This window comes from Nerophis ophidion, linkage group LG11 (assembly GCF_033978795.1).
Source record: "Nerophis ophidion isolate RoL-2023_Sa linkage group LG11, RoL_Noph_v1.0, whole genome shotgun sequence".
Taxonomy (NCBI): domain Eukaryota; kingdom Metazoa; phylum Chordata; class Actinopteri; order Syngnathiformes; family Syngnathidae; genus Nerophis; species Nerophis ophidion.
Window position 1 is genome coordinate 36,182,843 of NC_084621.1, and position 17,253 is coordinate 36,200,095.

The 17,253-nt window shown below is 39.1% G+C and overlaps 2 protein-coding genes across 3 annotated transcripts in view; one reads left to right on the forward strand and one right to left on the reverse strand.

Annotated features, from left to right (window-relative positions):
- Window positions 1–4,896: 4,896 nt before the first annotated feature.
- Window positions 4,897–5,675, reverse strand: fabp4b (fatty acid binding protein 4b). Its single transcript, XM_061915760.1, has 4 exons — window positions 5,511–5,675; window positions 5,246–5,421; window positions 5,074–5,175; window positions 4,897–5,004 (listed from the first exon to the last, which is right to left on the reverse strand). The coding sequence occupies exons 1-4, from the start codon at window positions 5,581–5,583 to the stop codon at window positions 4,951–4,953; spliced, it is 405 nt and encodes a 134-aa protein (XP_061771744.1). The 5' UTR covers window positions 5,584–5,675; the 3' UTR covers window positions 4,897–4,950.
- LOC133561990 (hairy/enhancer-of-split related with YRPW motif protein 1-like) overlaps window positions 5,640–17,253 on the forward strand; it is a 52,863-nt gene continuing 41,249 nt past the window's right edge. The window contains exon 1 of one of the 2 annotated variants that reach the window (XM_061915759.1): window positions 5,640–5,752. The gene's annotated coding sequence lies outside the window, so the exon portion shown is untranslated. The remainder of the gene's footprint in view (window positions 5,753–17,253) is intronic. The other variant, XM_061915758.1, reaches the window with a different exon arrangement.

Genomic DNA, 17,253 nt, shown 5'->3' on the forward strand with positions numbered 1-17,253 from the left:
GCAGCTGTTCTCAAATGGGGGTACGCGTACCCCTGAGGGTACTTGAAGGTATGCCAAGGGGTACGTGAGATTTTTTTTTAATATTCTAAAAATAGTGACAATTCAAAAATAATTTATAAATATATTTATTGAATAATACTTCAACAAAATATGAATGTAAGTTCATAAACTGTGAAAAAAACACAACAATGCAATATTCAGCGTTGACAGCTAGATTTTTTTGTGGACATGTTCCATAAAGATTGATGTTAGATTTCTTTTTTTGTGAAGAAATGTTTAGAATTAAGTTCATGAATCCAGATGGATCTCTATTGCAATCCCCAAAGAGGGCACTTTAAGTTGATGATTACTTCTATGTGTAGAAATCTTAATTTATAATTGAATCACTTGTTTATTTTTCAACAATTTTTGTAGTTATTTTTATATATTTTTTTCCAAATAGTTCAAGAAAGACCACTACAAATGGGCAATATTTTGCACTGTTATGCAATAATAAATCAGAAACTGATGACAGTGCTGTATTTTACTTCAGCTCTTTTTTTCCAACCAAAAATGCTTTGCTCTGATTAGGGGGTACTTGAATCAGAAAAAATGTTCACAGGGGGTTCATCACTTAAAAAAGGTTGAGAACCACTGACATAAGGAACCCCATTATATCAGTTACATTTTAACCAGTATCGTTGGCAGTGAATGTGACCATGGTGGAAGGGGGGATCAAACATGGAACCCTCAAGTTGCTGGCACGGCTGCTCTACCAACCGAGCCACGCCGCCCAATGGTATAGTCCATCCATTTTCTACCGCTTATTCCCTTTTGAGGTCGCAGGGGGAACTGGCACCTATCTCAGCTACAATCGGGCGTAAGGCGGGGTACACCCTGGACAAGTCGCCACCTCATTGCAGGGCTAACACAGATAGACAGACAACATTCACACTCACATTTACACACTAGGGCCAATTTAGTGTTGCCAATCAACCTATCCCCAGGTGCATGTCTTTGGAAGTGGGAGTCCAATGGTGTCCAAAGTGCCGCCGGGGGCCACTCGCGGTCTGCAGATATTTCTTTTAACCGCCCTTGACACATATTTAAATAATATTCCATATAAAGTCGAATACAAGAGCTTACAAGTGAAATGTAACAAGAAAAAGTTGGAATGTTGACTCGAATGACAAAGCTGCCTGTTTTTTTTTTTTTAAAATGGTCACTTCTCAAAAATTTATGAGGAATCGAAATTAGTGTTGTTTTGATTAAGTGACCTAAAGGCTCTAATTAATTCACATCAAAAATTCAATTTTGAAATATTATTTGGGGGGAAAAAATGCATATTTTTGTTTGCCAAAATGAACAAAGTTTTTCATGACAACACGGGACAAAACAAACAAAAATAAAAATGTATAATCAACAAAGAGCTCTGAAGTGGAACTCTACATTTAAGTGTTGAAAGTAAAAATAAAATAAAATAATGACTTATTTCCAACACCTTTTTGAGTACTTGTACAGCGCTTTTCTACCTACAAGGTACTCAAAGCGGTTTGACACTACTTCCACAGTTACCCATTCACACACACATTCACACACTGATGGAGGTTGGGGCTTTTTGAGAATTTTAGTGTGATAATGTTGTCAAAAATGTCACTTTTTAAATTTTTGGGGGAAAATTATTGCATATTTTATGTTTTTGTGATAAAAAAAAACAGAGATCTAGAGATTTCAAGAGTTTACAAAAAGTGTATATCAGACTTATTTTAACATTTTTATGATTGAAAACTTGAGGGCAAAAACAATATAGTGGTAGTAGTAGGTCCATCCATCCATTTTCTACAGCTTGTCACTTTTGGGGTTGCGGGCTGTAGCCTCTCAGCTGCATTTGAATATAAAAAATATTACAATGGTTGCTGTTTTTGTGATGTATTACTGTAAATGCCACATTACTGTAAGTGCCACATTTTTTTTATTGAAAAAAACTTTGAAATTTAGAAAACTTTGGTTCTGTTTTTACATATTAAGTAATATGTTGTAAAAATAAAAAATAAAAAAAACTGTACATTTTGACATTAAAATTCTGGCACCTAAGCTGCCAGTTTTTCCATTGACTGGTTTATGTTGTGGAGAAAAACAAAACGTTTTACTATAGTAGGATTCTGGTGACTAAATTGCCAGTTTTACAGTGTACCTAAAAATATAATCAAATGCATGAGAATATTCATTTATTTGCTGTTACAAGCAGCCTTCTGAGGGCTGCCATAACTGATGTGGCCCTCAATGAAAACAAGTTTGACACTCCTGATATTAGCAATGCCCTACCTCATTTTTCATGTGTCTGACCAAATGCATAAACTCCCTGAGCATTTAGTGCACACTGGCCACATCAGAAGCACATTTCTACCAAACCTGACATAAGTTAAATGTCTTATAATCAAGTGAGTCTTTTCCTTAGATTACTTTCTAACAGGTGATTTGGCCCATTTACGGAAAAAAAAAAAATCCAATCCAATCCATTTTATTTATATAGCACATTTAAACAAGAACGTTTCCAAAATGCTGCACAGCCATGTTAAAAATATTTAAAAAACATTATGCTCCACCAATGACTGAATAAAAACAAAAAATAAATATAAAAATAAATATGATTAAAAACAATTTTAAAGAATAAAATCAATTCAAACAGTAAAATAGAAATCAAAGTGTATAAAAAACACTAAGGACAACAGAGGACCACTCAACTAACGTAGTTCTAAAAGCCAAAGAATAAAAGTGGGTCTTAAGACGAGACTTAAAACACTCCACTGTGGAAGCAGTTTGAAAATGGAGCGGCAGAGTGTTCCAGAGCTTAGGGCCGACCACAGAGAAGGCCCTGTCTCCCCTGGTCTTAAGTCTGGTCTTGGGCACCACGAGCTGGAGCTGGCTCCCGGACCTCAGAGCGCACGCAGGAGTGTAAATTTGGATGAGAGCCGAGATATACTGAGGTGCCAGTCCATGTAAAGATTTATAAACAAACAGCAATGTTTTAAAATCAATTCTAAAATGAACAGGGAACCAGTGCAAACTCTGAAGAATTGGGGTTATATGCTGGCGTTTCCTGGCCCCTGTTAAAAGTTGTGCTGCCGCGTTCTGGACTAACTGCAACCGGGAGAGAGCTTTTTGGCTAATGCCAGCATAAAGTGCATTCCAGTAGTCCAGGCAACTTGAAATAACAGCATGCACGACTTGTTTAAAAAGGTTAAAAGATAAAAACGGTTTAACCTTTACTAAAAGATGAAGGTGATAAAAACACGGTTTTAAAACACCGTTTACTTGTTTGTCAAGTTTAAAAGCCGCTGTCTATAGTGACACCAAGGCTGGTGACTTTGGGACGCACATAATTTTGCAATGGTCCCAAGTCAGTGAGGGCCAGACCAAAAACTGAAATTTCCGTTTTTTCCTCATTCATTATTAAAAAAATTCTGGGCTAACCAAGCCTTGACGTCACATAGACAGTTGAGAAGGGGTGTCAGGGGGCCGTGGCCTTTTGAAATTGGCATATAAATTTGGCATTCATCTGCATAAAAGTGATAAAACACCATGTTTCTTAAAAATCTCCCCAAGAGGGAGGAGATAAAGAACAAACAGGATTGGGCATAAAATAGATCCCTGGGGGACACCTCAGTAAAGCAGGGCTGAAGAGGTGGCGTCCCCCAGCCTGACAAAGAACGACCTCTCTGACAGGTAGGATCTGAACCACCGTAATACAGTCCCCCTGACACCCACACAGTCTCTCAGGGCGGTCTAAAAGAATTGTGTGGTCAACTGTGTCAAAGGCAGCTTTAAGATCTAAAAGCACTAAAATGGCAGAGCTGCCAGAATCAGACGTTAAAAGTAAATTAAAAAAAAAAAAAAAAAAAGTATGAACTATGCACTTGTATGTGTTTGGAGGTCCTTTTTGGAAATAATTTGAACCTTCGGTCACTTTTAGTTTACTTTAAAACATGTTGCACAATGAGATGTGTCAAGTGCTTCTGAAAATGTTCACCAAGTACCACCTCAAAAACACTTGGCTCTCCAAGTGCCACCATCATGATCAACATTAAAATACATTAATGGGGTAGGCCTAGGTATTAAGGCAGAGGCTTTATCTATCAAGTATTTAATATATTTGCCCACTATAACAGTCTGAACAGTAACCGATAAACAATCCTGGAGCCATCCTTGATGTAATGTGCGCAGAGCAGTGAACAATTCCATACATCTATAGGGAACATTGCAGATTGTCTTTTTTTTTTTTAACCACAATATTTAAGTCAAGTGCAGAAAAAAATAAAAGTTTATAATAAACTAAATTCAAAATTAGTTGTATTAAAATGGGGCTTGTAGCATTTAAAGAAATAAGAATTGTCACACAAGCCCATTGCACTAATGAGGCTTAATTGGACACATTAAATGCACTTGCTTTACTTCCAGTCTGTGCATCCAAGACAAGAGGCCTAACGGATTGAAGGGGGTGCGGGGGTCACCACTTTAACCTCAAACCCCCTACGGGCTGAGATTTAGCTTTGACTGCCTGATTTTCAGACATGTTGCTTTGCTTGGGCAGAACAAAAAACCATTGTCAAACAAAACAAAATCCTGTGAGCTCAGGAAGGAGACCACTCAGACTTAACTGACCCAACGTTCCTTGCAAGTGTGACAAGCAAGACTCTTAAGTGAAGAGTTGAAAAATAGGCTTTAATATCCAAACGAGTTTTGTCAAGCCGGAATTCTTAAAGAAAGCCTTAGAAACCAATTCTAACAAAGAGACCATTCACATGGCTAAGAAAAGTGGTGTGCCTGGCAGTTCTTGTTCAAGCAGGTGATTTGTCTTGATTTAAAAGACAAAGTTAAGCTTCACACACACACAAAAAAAAACTTTACACTGAATCCTTGCAGTTTAGAATTTATTTTCAGTTGCAAAGGAACACTTTCATTTAACAAGACTTAAGAGTCCTTCTCATAAGTCCTCACTGCAACAACATCATCCATGATGCATTTCTGTGGAGACAGGGTTTATGTATAATAACCATCTTCAACCATGTGTAAAACGTATGACAGTCAACTCACAGCTGTTAGTTTGCCCTCCTGAATCTCTCGCTCCAGTGTTGTTGTCTTCCCATCCCAGGTCTGTTTCTGCACAAGTTTGCCATTTTCTAGAGTGACGATGGTCTAAAGCAAAAAACATGGAGCGTTTTTTTACATGCTAAACAATAAAAACAAGGAAAATGTACAATCATACCTTAGTCTTTCGGTCATCTGCTGTGGTCTCATCAAATTCCTCATTGAGCTTGAATTGCATTTCGGTGGTTTTGAATGTGGTTTGAGACTTCATTGTGACCAGGCCCGAGTCATCCACACTGATCACCAAGTTGGGCTTAGCCATGTTTCCCATCTGCCTCGTCGCAAAGCCGACGCCTCCATGCAAAATAAGACAGAATCAGCATGACCTTACTAACTTTAAGTCCATTGTCTAAGGATGCTAGTTGGCAGTGCTGTGTCCTTACCGATTGCTTTCATGTAGTCGTCAAAGTTCTCGCTGGTCGTAAGCTTCCAGGTTCCGACAAACTGCTCAACCATGATGATAAAGTTCAAGTTTAGAGTTTGTATTAAAAAAATGTTTCCTTCCGATTAGGATGAAGACGAGAGGACGGCGTAACACGCAGAGGAATATTTGAAGCCTGTCCAAGCGCCTGCTTGATGACCGCCCACCCAATCAGGAGCGGGTACTGCCGTTGCCATGGAGATGGTAGGACTATGGGGCGTGTCTTCCAATCACATTCTGGTGTGTGAATGAGGGGTCGTGGACATGAACCCAATTCGGGTATATTTGCATCTATTCACTTAAACTAACACAATGATATAATTTGATGTATTATTACAATTGTATTCTTAATATTCCACCCTTAAAACAATTCAGATTTTATTTAAAATCCAGACGTTTCAATGAATGTTTCCCATTGTGATTAATTGACTATATATATATATATATATATATATATATATATGTATATATATCCATCCATCCATACATTTCCTGCCGCTTATTCCCGTTATATATATATATAAATATATATATATATATATATATATGTGTGTGTGTGTGTGTGTGTGTGTGTTGTGTATTATTTATTTGACACAAAAACAAATCTATGTTAATATTCTTATTTTGTTCTAACTTGTACCAAATGTAACCGCTAGATGGCAGCAGACAGGAGTTTTATAATCCTGAAAGCTTTTTAATGTGTCCAATTCCTGCTTTTCTTTTTTTTAAACATATGACATTACTACAATGTCAATCAAATGTGAAGAACGGATGGTTGATGTAGCTCTTGTGTTGGGTGTAATAATTCAATTAAATTTAGTATCGACTACAGTGCATTTGCAATTAAAAAAAAAATTTAATAATAATAATAATAATGGATTAGATTTATATCGCGCTTTTCTATTGTTATATACTCAAAGCACTCACAGAGAAGTGGGAACCCATCATTCATTCACACCTGGTGGTGGTAAGCTACATCTGTAGCCACAGCTGCCCTAGGGTAGACTGACGGAAGCGTGGCTGCCAGTTTGCGCCTACGGCCCCTCCGACCACCACCAATCATTCATTCATCATTCATTCACCGGTGTGAGCGGCACCGGGGGCAAAGGGTGAAGTGTCATGCCCAAGGACACAACGGCAGCGACTTTGATGTCCATAGGTGGGAAGCGAACCTGCAACCCTCAGGTTTCTGGCACGGCCGCTCTACCCACTACGCCATGCCGCCCCCAAATAGGATGAATAATTATAATTAGTGTAATAAGTTTTTATTTAAAATTAATCACACATATTTTAGGATGTTTCCAGTTATGTACTTACAATAAAACCAAATTAGTTACATAAAATATATATGTAGTTGAGAACCGAATGATTTTAACAAATCAAGACACTTTTATGGATTAAAGTGCCAAAAATTAAATAAAGAAAAATCATAAACTTCTTGCAAAGTTTAACCTTATATGATTGTCCGACACTTTATTCACTGATGTTCCTAGATGCATTGTTTTACTCTGTGACGGATATGATTTTAATGTAGCAAAGTAAAATACTTCTAACACAAGTTAGAAAGTGCAAATACACACAGAGTACATATAAATTTCAGTTACAAGAGTAATTGTAATGTGTAACTCCCCACCTGTTCAAAATAGATTCATGCTATTTGAATGAAATTGTTTTGTTGTTTTTGTGTTTTTTTAATTGTATGGGCACAATCTTTACAATTCATCTCAAAAATTGCTATTGTCATTTAGCTGTTTTACTTTCTTAAACTATAGGCTTTAAAAGTTTGTGAGAACAATACAAATCTAAAATAATACATAAATTACCAAATTACCATGGCTGATATTGACGTCAAAGCAAAGGGGAGATATATAGATGTTTGTTGTAAGTGTGGAATTGTACATATATTTTTGAGTAAATGATACTTTTTCTGTTGGAAGGGCTAAGTGTTAGCTTTTAAATACGGCTACATTTCTTGTATTAGTGCAGGTGTATCCAAACTTTTTCCTACGAGGTCCGCACACTGAAAGATCAAAAGATGCAGGGGCCATTTTGATATATTTCATTTTGATACAATATATACATTTTTATAAAATGAACAAATAGCCTTCATGTCAACTTTGTGTTATTAGTAGGGGTACATTATAAATATTGGACATACAGTATAATTATCATGTTGATATGAGGAATTATGACTTCTCACCAATACATCTGATTACATTCAAAAACAACTCTGATTACTGATTAAAAGAAAAACCTGAGAAAGAGAGGCAAGATAACCCTTGTTGTGCTATAGGTGAACAAACAAATGAAGTCTTAATTTTCTCTTACTTGTGTAAACTTTCCCTGAGCTCTTTGTAAACGTGGTTCGAGACCTCTTTGGCGTTTCAAGTGGAATGCATGTTGTGTGCTATTTGCACCATATGTTCTGCCAGCCTCGCTACGACTGTGTTTTGAAATGCCTACAAAGAACTCTTGCCGCTGAAGAAGCTGCCCCAAAACCTGCGGCAAAGAAAGTTCATAAACTACAGATTAATATGCATTTAAAAATTGATAAATAGAAATTAGTTCATTGGTAATTTGAGAGGCAGGACATTATCGGCTTGTAAATAATACTTAGTACATCGTTAGTTTTTGGCGTCAACTTTTCATGTTTTTCCCGTTAATTTACACATTCTTGCATTTTTTTCCACCTTGTATTAGTTTTTTGTTGTTGTTGTTGTTGTAGGATTTTTATAGTGCGTGATGGGCCATTAAAACATTTGCTGCGGGCCGCAAATGGCCACCAGGCCGCAGTTTGGACACCCCTGTATTATTGATAGACAGACAACATTCATACACGGTAATTTAGTGTTGCCAATCAACTTATCCCCAGGTACATGTCCGTGGAAGCCTGGAGAACCCAGCCACGAGAAGAACATGCAAACTCCACACAGAAAGACTTCGAGCCCGGGGATCGAACTCAGGACCTTGGTATTGTGAGGCTGACTCCCTAACCCCTTTTTCACCATGCTGCCCGTATTATTATTGTTTTGTTTTGTGTAATTAGTCCTCATTCTTGTTTACCACATTTGCTCATTGAAGTGCTGTTTTGGTCGTCGTCTGTTTCTCCAAAATTGTTTGACCTTTTAGCTGACATTCTTCTGGTTATACATGGATGTATAGCATATGTATATAGGCACAGTCATTGTTACCATAGCAACGCCAATGCAACCACACTGCCCCCTATTCTGTGGTGTCGGTCTGGGGTCTGGCGATTTCCAAAAGGTTTAGCTCTATGGCGACTTATAATGGAACCTTTTAAAACGGTCTGAAAGCCTTGACAACGAGACAGTTTCAACAGGGTTTAAATCTATCTTTTGAAGACCGATTATCAGTCGAATTGTTTGGTTCATATGATACAATGGTTGCCAGGTTTAGATATCTTTGTCAGGGGATCACATGGTAGCGACTGCGGCAGACACCGTGGTCCTAATGCATGAAAGATTCGTCAAGATTAACGGTTAGCCGCTAGACGAGGGCGTGCGGTGATATATCACTGAATGTCTAGCTAAGTCTTCAGGTGCCATCCAATGAACATGAACTCTATCTGGCAGCCGCAGAGGAGTCGTCTCCTCCTGGTTTTCATCAACACTTCAAGCCCTATTGATGGGAGAACAGAAGCCAGGGACAAAAGCTGTATATACTGTACAAACAGCGTTCTGAGCGGCAGCACACTGACTCATTCTTTGGTGTGTGTGAGAACGGAGGGGGACCCCCTTTCAGCTCCTTTGTGTTGGTGTCTGTCAACAGTGTAGTTGCAGGCCGAGCCCATTGTGGGGGGCAATGTTTCGTATTGACACAGGGCCCCGATCAGCTTGTTCCCATGGTCCAACCTGAGGACTCATGAATAATGGAGAGACGATCCTCCTGCATGGTCAAAGTCGCGCTAGGCTTGCTGTAGGTTACAGTTAGGAACAAGCAGCTGGTCCACAATCCTAAACATGAAAAAAAAAACCTAGGAATGCAAGGCTACACTTCCACTGTAGCGTCATCTGCTGGATGTGGTTGGTCACTACATCTCTGGGCCCCAATGCAAATGGGCTATAACGGAAAAAACTCAAAATACATGCACGTATCAGAACCTTTATTTGGATCGCCACCAAAACGTATTTTGACTCCTCTTGACCAACGGCACCGTAAAGTTTCATGGAACTATTTCTAGCAAAGTTATACTTATGCAATTAAAACAAACCATTATTGCATTAATTATGAATAAAGACAGATTAATCACGCAATTAATTTTGATAGTATCCTTAACTGTGGATTGTTACTTGAAAGGCGACAAAGTTGTTAGATGGTCCGTGATCAGGTTAATGCGTACATCAGTACAAAGATGAGTGAAAACACTGCTGGGTGGCAACCTTCACTTCAAAATAAACCCAAGCAGCACTTTAGATAATTACAATATTTAACAATTGTGCATTCAAATAAAACATTTTACAAATATTCTGACAAAAGACAAATGTGTCAAAATATTGGTTTATTTTTTAATAGAATATAATAATATAGAATAGAAAGTACTTTATTCATCCCTTGGGGAAATTCAGCACCACAGTTCGCGCTCAATAAACAATAAACACTTAGCTATTTTTTACATGTGAATAAAATAAATACAGTCTATTATACAGCATTATTCACATGTGAATAACATAAATACAGCGGTATCGCTCGGTTGGTAGAGTGGCCGTGCCAGCAACTTGAGGGTTGCAGGTTCGATTCCTGCTTCAGCCATCCTAGTCACTGCCGTTGTGTCCTTGGGCAAGACACTTTACCCACCTGCTCCCAGTACCACCCACACTGGTTTAAATGTAACTTAGATATGTAAAAGCGCTTTGAGTCACTTGAGAAAAGCGCTATATAAATATTCTTCACTTCACTTCACTTCACTTATTATACAACATTATTCATATGTGAATAATATAAATACAGTCTATTATACATTTAGGTATAGTCAAAAAGGAACATATGCAGTATACAGTCTGATTGCTGTTGGTATGAAAGACAAAGCAAATCATTTACTGTGATTATTCATGATTAATTAAAATTCTAAAGTTTGATTAATCTGAATTAAAAATGTATCATTTAGCAGTAGTGTGGCGATTCGGTTTAATCCCAAATCAATGTAGATTCAAACCGATTCATGTAATATATTATTTGGTATATTAACGGTAATAAAAAATGTTTCAGGTTACAACTGCTCCTCTTGGCGGCATACAGTGTAAAGTATACATAGGGCCTCTTTTTATTTTTTATTATTCTTAAAATTGAGTCCATTACACGTAATTAATTGGAATTGCATTTTGGATGTGAATTTTTTTTTTTCCAGCACCATTTTTTTTTGTAAATAAAATGTTCTTTTTGTGGTATTAGTATCTAAGATTTCCCCCCTCTCAAATAGCTGACATAAATCTTTGTATAGTCATTATGTTAATAAGTTTTGTCCTGGGAAAAAAGGTAATCTGAGTGATGGACAACAAGATTCTGCTTCTTCTTGCTTTTTTGAACACATTCTTTTTCTGTTGTTTGCTTTTTTCAAGAAGTCTTTTGCTTTTAGTACTGGTATTTTGTCGAAAATTATCTTTATGGAGACTTTTTAATTTTATATTATTGTCGTGTTCAGAAAAAAATAAGAAAAATATGAATTAAATGAAACCCTCAAAGCAGTGGAGTTTAACACCAATACAAACTGAAACTACAATAAAAAAACATATTTGGAAAAGTGAGCATTATTATCTCTTTAAAGGTTGAGTTTTTTTATACATAGATTATTGAATGCATCGGGGGAATCTCTGTACAGTACAGATATTGTACATTTAAACTCCCAATATAAATGACCTTTACATGTTCAATAGAAGGGTAGCTCCTATAAAATGATGAGCTAAATAATAGCTCTTGCCTTGTTGGATCATCCAAACTAGTGTACGTTTGCATATAAATGCATTTTATAATAGACCCTTGGGATATTTCAGAGTGCTTCTGTAAGGTGTTGCAATTGGGAGTTGCTACCAAAAGGGGGCGCTACGTCAGGTCTTTAGGTCTAATTAAGCCTTCTTGCAAAATGAGTGGTGGAACCTTCATGCTTTGTTTTTTTTGTGACTGCTACATCAAGGGGGAAGCAGAGGCCATGGTGGACGCCGTGCGTGCGTGCGTGCGTGCGTGCGTGCGTGCGTGCGTGCGTGCGTGCGTGTGTGTGTGTGTGTGTGTGTGTGTGTGTGTGTGAATGAGTGACAGAGGTCAAAGTGGTGCCTCTTGCTTGTGCGCTTTGTGCTTTTTCACGCATCCAGCTTTGATCCTCTCCCTCATCCTTTCATCCTTCCACGCTCCCGGCGCCCCCGGCTTCTGGTCATGGCACACCGATGGCGGGGCATGAGCGGGTTGAACGTGTGGTCCTAGCTTTTCACAGAGAATCTTCTGTCATTTAAAAGTGGGAGGCACAGGGAAACCTGCCACAAGGCGCAATGCCCCCGGTGGGGGTAGGCGGTATTAGGGGATGCACCCACTTACTGTACAGCTCTCTGATTCTCTTTCATGCTCTCTTAGATCCGCCAACAGTGGGCGGGAATTCTTGTGTGAAAAACAAGCATGCAGCACAGCGCTTAGAGCCTGGCCTCGTGACCTCGACATGGGAAAGTACGGACTTCAGCTGCTAGTTATATAAAGCCTGCCGGAGTCATGACAATCCCCGATAAATCAGTTAGGCCTCTGTCTCTCAGCGTATCACATGGAAACATTATTTTCTGCTCCCAGATGCTTTGCTTTTTTATTTGTATTTTTAAATAGACCGCGCTCGCACGTCATCCGAGTCGTCATGTGACAATGTATGTCAGAAAGAGTCCTTTATATTCCCAGAGCATGCGCCAGCGCCCCCCGCGACCCCAAAAGGGAATAAGCGGTAGAAAATGGATGGATGGATGATAAACTTCACACAACTACCCCCATCTGCTGAGCCCAGACTGGAAAACACAGATGCGAAGGCACAGAACAGAACCCCTAATTGAAGATTAATTGGCTAGCGGAGGGCGCTTACCTTTGTTTAGACATGTGGTAAGTGTTAGGCCGTGACAAGCGGCCCAACCATCTCAGCAGATCACTGCATTTAATATTTCATGACTCACTTTCAGAAGAGGGGCAAATGGGGGGGTGGGGAGTGGAGCGCTTGTGTTCCTGTTGCTGCCCTGGAGAATAATCAGTGCACATTCATGTTGTTGACAGCAATGGTGCGCGTCTGTGACACCCCCTCGGTAAACTGGCAAGTGCTGTCTAATCTTTCCTGTCAAGTCCAATCATCTGGAAACGCTCAACGATTGAGAAGTGGATCGATGGGACAAGTGTAACGTTCACATGTCTTTAATTTTTAAGACGGACTATCCGAGAGTGGGGCACAACTGTTGTCATGAGAGAGGTGCACTGTTTTTCTACTCGGGATAGTAGTCACTTATTGTCGATGGAACAAACCAGTCTAATGTAGGTCAACATAGCTGTCAAAGACTTTGCATAAATCAATCAATTTTGGGGCAAATTCATTTTGAAAGTGTTTCCCTGCTCTCGAATAACAAAATGTTACGCTCCTGTCATCTTCCCACAGGTGTCAAACTTAAGGCACAGGGGCCAGATTTGGCTGGTTACATCATGTGATATAGCCTGGTTGGGAGAGTGGCCGTGCCAGTAACCTGAGGATTCCTTGTTCAATCCCTGGCTTCTACCACCCTAGTCACATCCATTGTGTCCTTGAGCAAGACACTTCACCCTTGCTGCTGATCGGTTGTGTTTAGCGCCTTGCATCGCAGCTCCCGCCATCAGTGTGAATGGGTGAGTGTGGAAATAGTGTTAAAGCGCTTTGAGTACCTTAAAGATAGAAAAGCGCTAAACAATTGTAACTTTTGGGTGAAAATGTTATGTTTTATAAACCATTTTTAAGCCGCTTTCTGAGCGTCTCTTCATAATGCGCTAGAGATGCACGGTTTGCGGTCTCATCCGCGGAATCCGTGGATAAACCGCAGGTCGGGCGGGTGACATGACGAAAAAAAAGATTTTACATAGATTCGGGCGGGTGGCGGTTGAACCATTTGTAAATATTTGATACACATGGTTCTGGGAACGGTAACCTTTACCGTTCAAAGAGCCATTTTGGACCCGCATCATAAAGCGAAGAAGACAATAAAAGACGTAAACATTCTCAAGAATGTCTGCCGGAAGTCACCCAGTTAATAAATATTAGGGCGTGCTGTGAAGTCTTTGCCTTTGACGCCTTCTACAACATGTACAACCTTCTTGCCAGTCCAGCAATATACGCACATGACTGCAAGGCATACTGGGTGATACAAAGTCCATTAATGGTTGCGATATAAACAATTTTAACACTCTTACTAATATGCGCCACACTGTGAAGCCACACCACACAAGAATGACAAAATTTTTTCGGGAGAACATCCTCACAGTAACACAACATAAACGCAACACAACAAATACCCAGAATCCTTTGCATCCATGACAAATCCTGATTATATTGTACATCCCGCTAGCAGCAAACCCCGCCACCCCCCCACCTCCCCGTACGTCGGTAAGGTGGGCGGGGTTGGGGGCGCGGGGGTGTAAAATATATTCAGGAATAATCATGGATGCAAAGGATTCTGGGTATTTGTTGTGTTGCGTTTATGTTGTGTTACTGTGAGGATGTCCTCCCGAAATGTATTTGTCGTTCTTGTTTGGTGTGGCTTCACAGTGTGGCGCATATTAGTAAGAATGTTAAAATTGTTTATATCACAACCATCAGTGTACTCTGTACCACCCAGTATGCCTTTCAGTCTTGTACGTGTGTTTGAAGAATCTGCATACAACATGTTGCTTGACTGGCAAACGGTTCGTACATGATGTAGAAATTGTCAAAGACAATGGCTTCACAGCACGCCCTTATTCTCGTTACCTGGATGAGCACCATCGGATATTTGCGAGAATGTTAGCGGCTCCCATTGCCTTCTTTACTTTGTGACACGGGTCAAACTAGCTCTTTTAGTGGTAAAGGTCGCAGACTCCAGATAAATAACAACGGGCGGGCGGTTGCGGTTCTGATAAAATGTTGGTTCGGGTGGATGACGACTTTAGTGATGCGGATGCGGATGATATAATGGCCTATCCGCGCATCTCTAGAATGCGCCTTTTTGTCGGTGATCTTATTTACGTGACTCCACTTTGACTGCGTCTTCTACCTGTCAGCCATGTTGCAGTTTTTAGCGCTTCCACATGAAGTCTACTGACAGATGTACGTTTAAATTATAGATGGGTTGCAATCATGTGACCTGGAGGCACTTTCGTGTTTCAGGCGATGGTCTAGAGCCCTATTAGGTTACTGTTTATTTGGATCAGTGCAGATTAGGGCATATTTTGAAAAGTTTAGAGGCAAATATATAAGCTATCATGAAAAAAATATTTGAAATGGGATGGCGTGGATTTTTAAACTTTTAAGAAAAACATATTTTTTCAATCAGTCCAAGTTTTTTTATATAGCCCTAAACCATTCATCATCACCAAGAGGTGACTGCTCGCTACGATCTCACTTCATTTCACACTCATGGTTTTTAGAGAAAACAAGATTGGACATCATGTAAATATAAACGGAATACAATGATTTGCAAATCCTTTTCAACCCATATTCAATTGAATGCACTACAAAGACAAGATATTTGATGTTCAAACTCATAAACTTTTTTTTTTTTTTTTGCAAATAATAATTGACTTGGAATTTCATGGCTGCAACGCATGACAAAGTAGTTGGGAAAGGGCATGTTCACCACTGTTACATCACTTTTTATTTTAACAACACTGATGTCCATTTTTGATGCAGTGCCGCCTGAGGGATCGAAGGTCTGTAATATCAACGTTTGGGAACTGAGGAAACTAATTGTTGAAGCTTTGAAAGTAGAATTCTTTCCCGTTCTTGTTTTATGTAGAGCTTCAGTCGTTCAACAGTCCAGGGTCTCTGCAGTCATAGTTTATGCTTCATAATGCACCACAAATTTTCGATGGGGGACAGGTCTGGACTACAGGCGGACCAGGAAAGTACCCGCACTCTTTTTTTATGAAGCCACACTGTTGTAACACGTGCCGAATGTGGCTTGGCATTGTCTTGCTGAAATAAGCAGGGGCATCCATGAAAAAGACGGCTCTTAGATGGCAGCATATGTTGTTCCAAAACCTGTATGTACCTTTCAGCATTAATGGTGCCTTCACAGATGTGTAAGTTACCCATGCCTTGGGCACTAATGCACCCCCATACCATCACAGATGCTGGCTTTTGAACTTTACGTCAATAACAGTCTGGATGGTTCGTTTCCTCTTTGACAAGATGTCGAATATTTCCAAAAACCATTTGAAATGTGGACTCGTCAGACCACAGAATACTTTTCCACTTTGCATCAGTCCATCTTAGATGATCTCGGGCCCAGAGAAGCCGGCGGCGTTTGTGGATGTTGTTGATGAAGGGATTTCGCTTTACATAGTAGAGCTTTAACTTGCACTTACATATGTACAGTGGCGATGAACTGTATTTAGTGATAGTGTTTTTTTGAAGTGTTCCTGAGTCCATGTGGTGATATCCTTTAGAGATTGATGTTGGTTTTTGATACAGTGCTGTCATGAAGAATCGAAGGTCACTGTCATTCAATGTTGGTTTCCGGCCATGCCGGTTACTTGGAGTGATTTCTCCAGATTCTCTGAACCTTTTGATGATATTATGTACTGTATATGTTGAAATCCCTAAATTTCTTGCAATTTCACTTTCAGAAACGTTGTTCTTAAACTGTTTGACAATTTGCTCACACAGATGTTGACAAAGGGGTGTACCTCACCCCATCCTTTCTTGTGAAAGACTGAGCATTTTTTGGGAAGCTGTTTTTATACCCAATCATGGCACCCACCTGTTCCCAATTAGCCTGAACACGTGTGGGATGTTCCAAATAAGTGTTTGATGAGCATTCTTCAACTTTATCAGTATTTATTGCCACCTTTCCCAACTTCTTTGTCACGTTTTGCTGGCATCAAATTCTAAAGTTAATGATTTTTTGCAACAACAAAAAATGTTTATCAGTTTGAACATTAAATAAGTTGTCTTTGTAGCATATTCAACTGAATATGGGTTGAAAATGATTGCAAATCATTGTATTCCGTTTATCTTTACATCTAACACAATTTCCAAACTCATTTGGAAACGAGGTTTGTACAACTTGAATTGGTTCTGTGACGACGCGGGTGACCCAAAAAACTTGGATCTCAAATCAATGTTTCCCACTGAAATGAATTGAAAGGCCATTGATCTGTGCGGAGCCCTCAAAAGCATCACAATTTTAACATAAAACATGCCTTTAAATGAAAAAAGGAAAAATCGTATGAAAAAAATACAATAGAATGTAGGAAACAACTACAGTAGTTTTATTAAGTAATTTAACAATAATGTACATATACTTTCAAGAGTGGACTTCTACAATATCGCCTGCAAGCTGTTTCGCCATCAAACACACCAAATTATATTAACACGCTTGGCTCGCGTTATCATCAGTGTTCGGAAAATTACTTTTAGAAAAGTAATTGGTTACAGTTACTCGTTACTTTTCAAAAAAGTATTTGAATTACTACTGTATTGATTTTTTAATAGCTTTAATTAATTACTAATA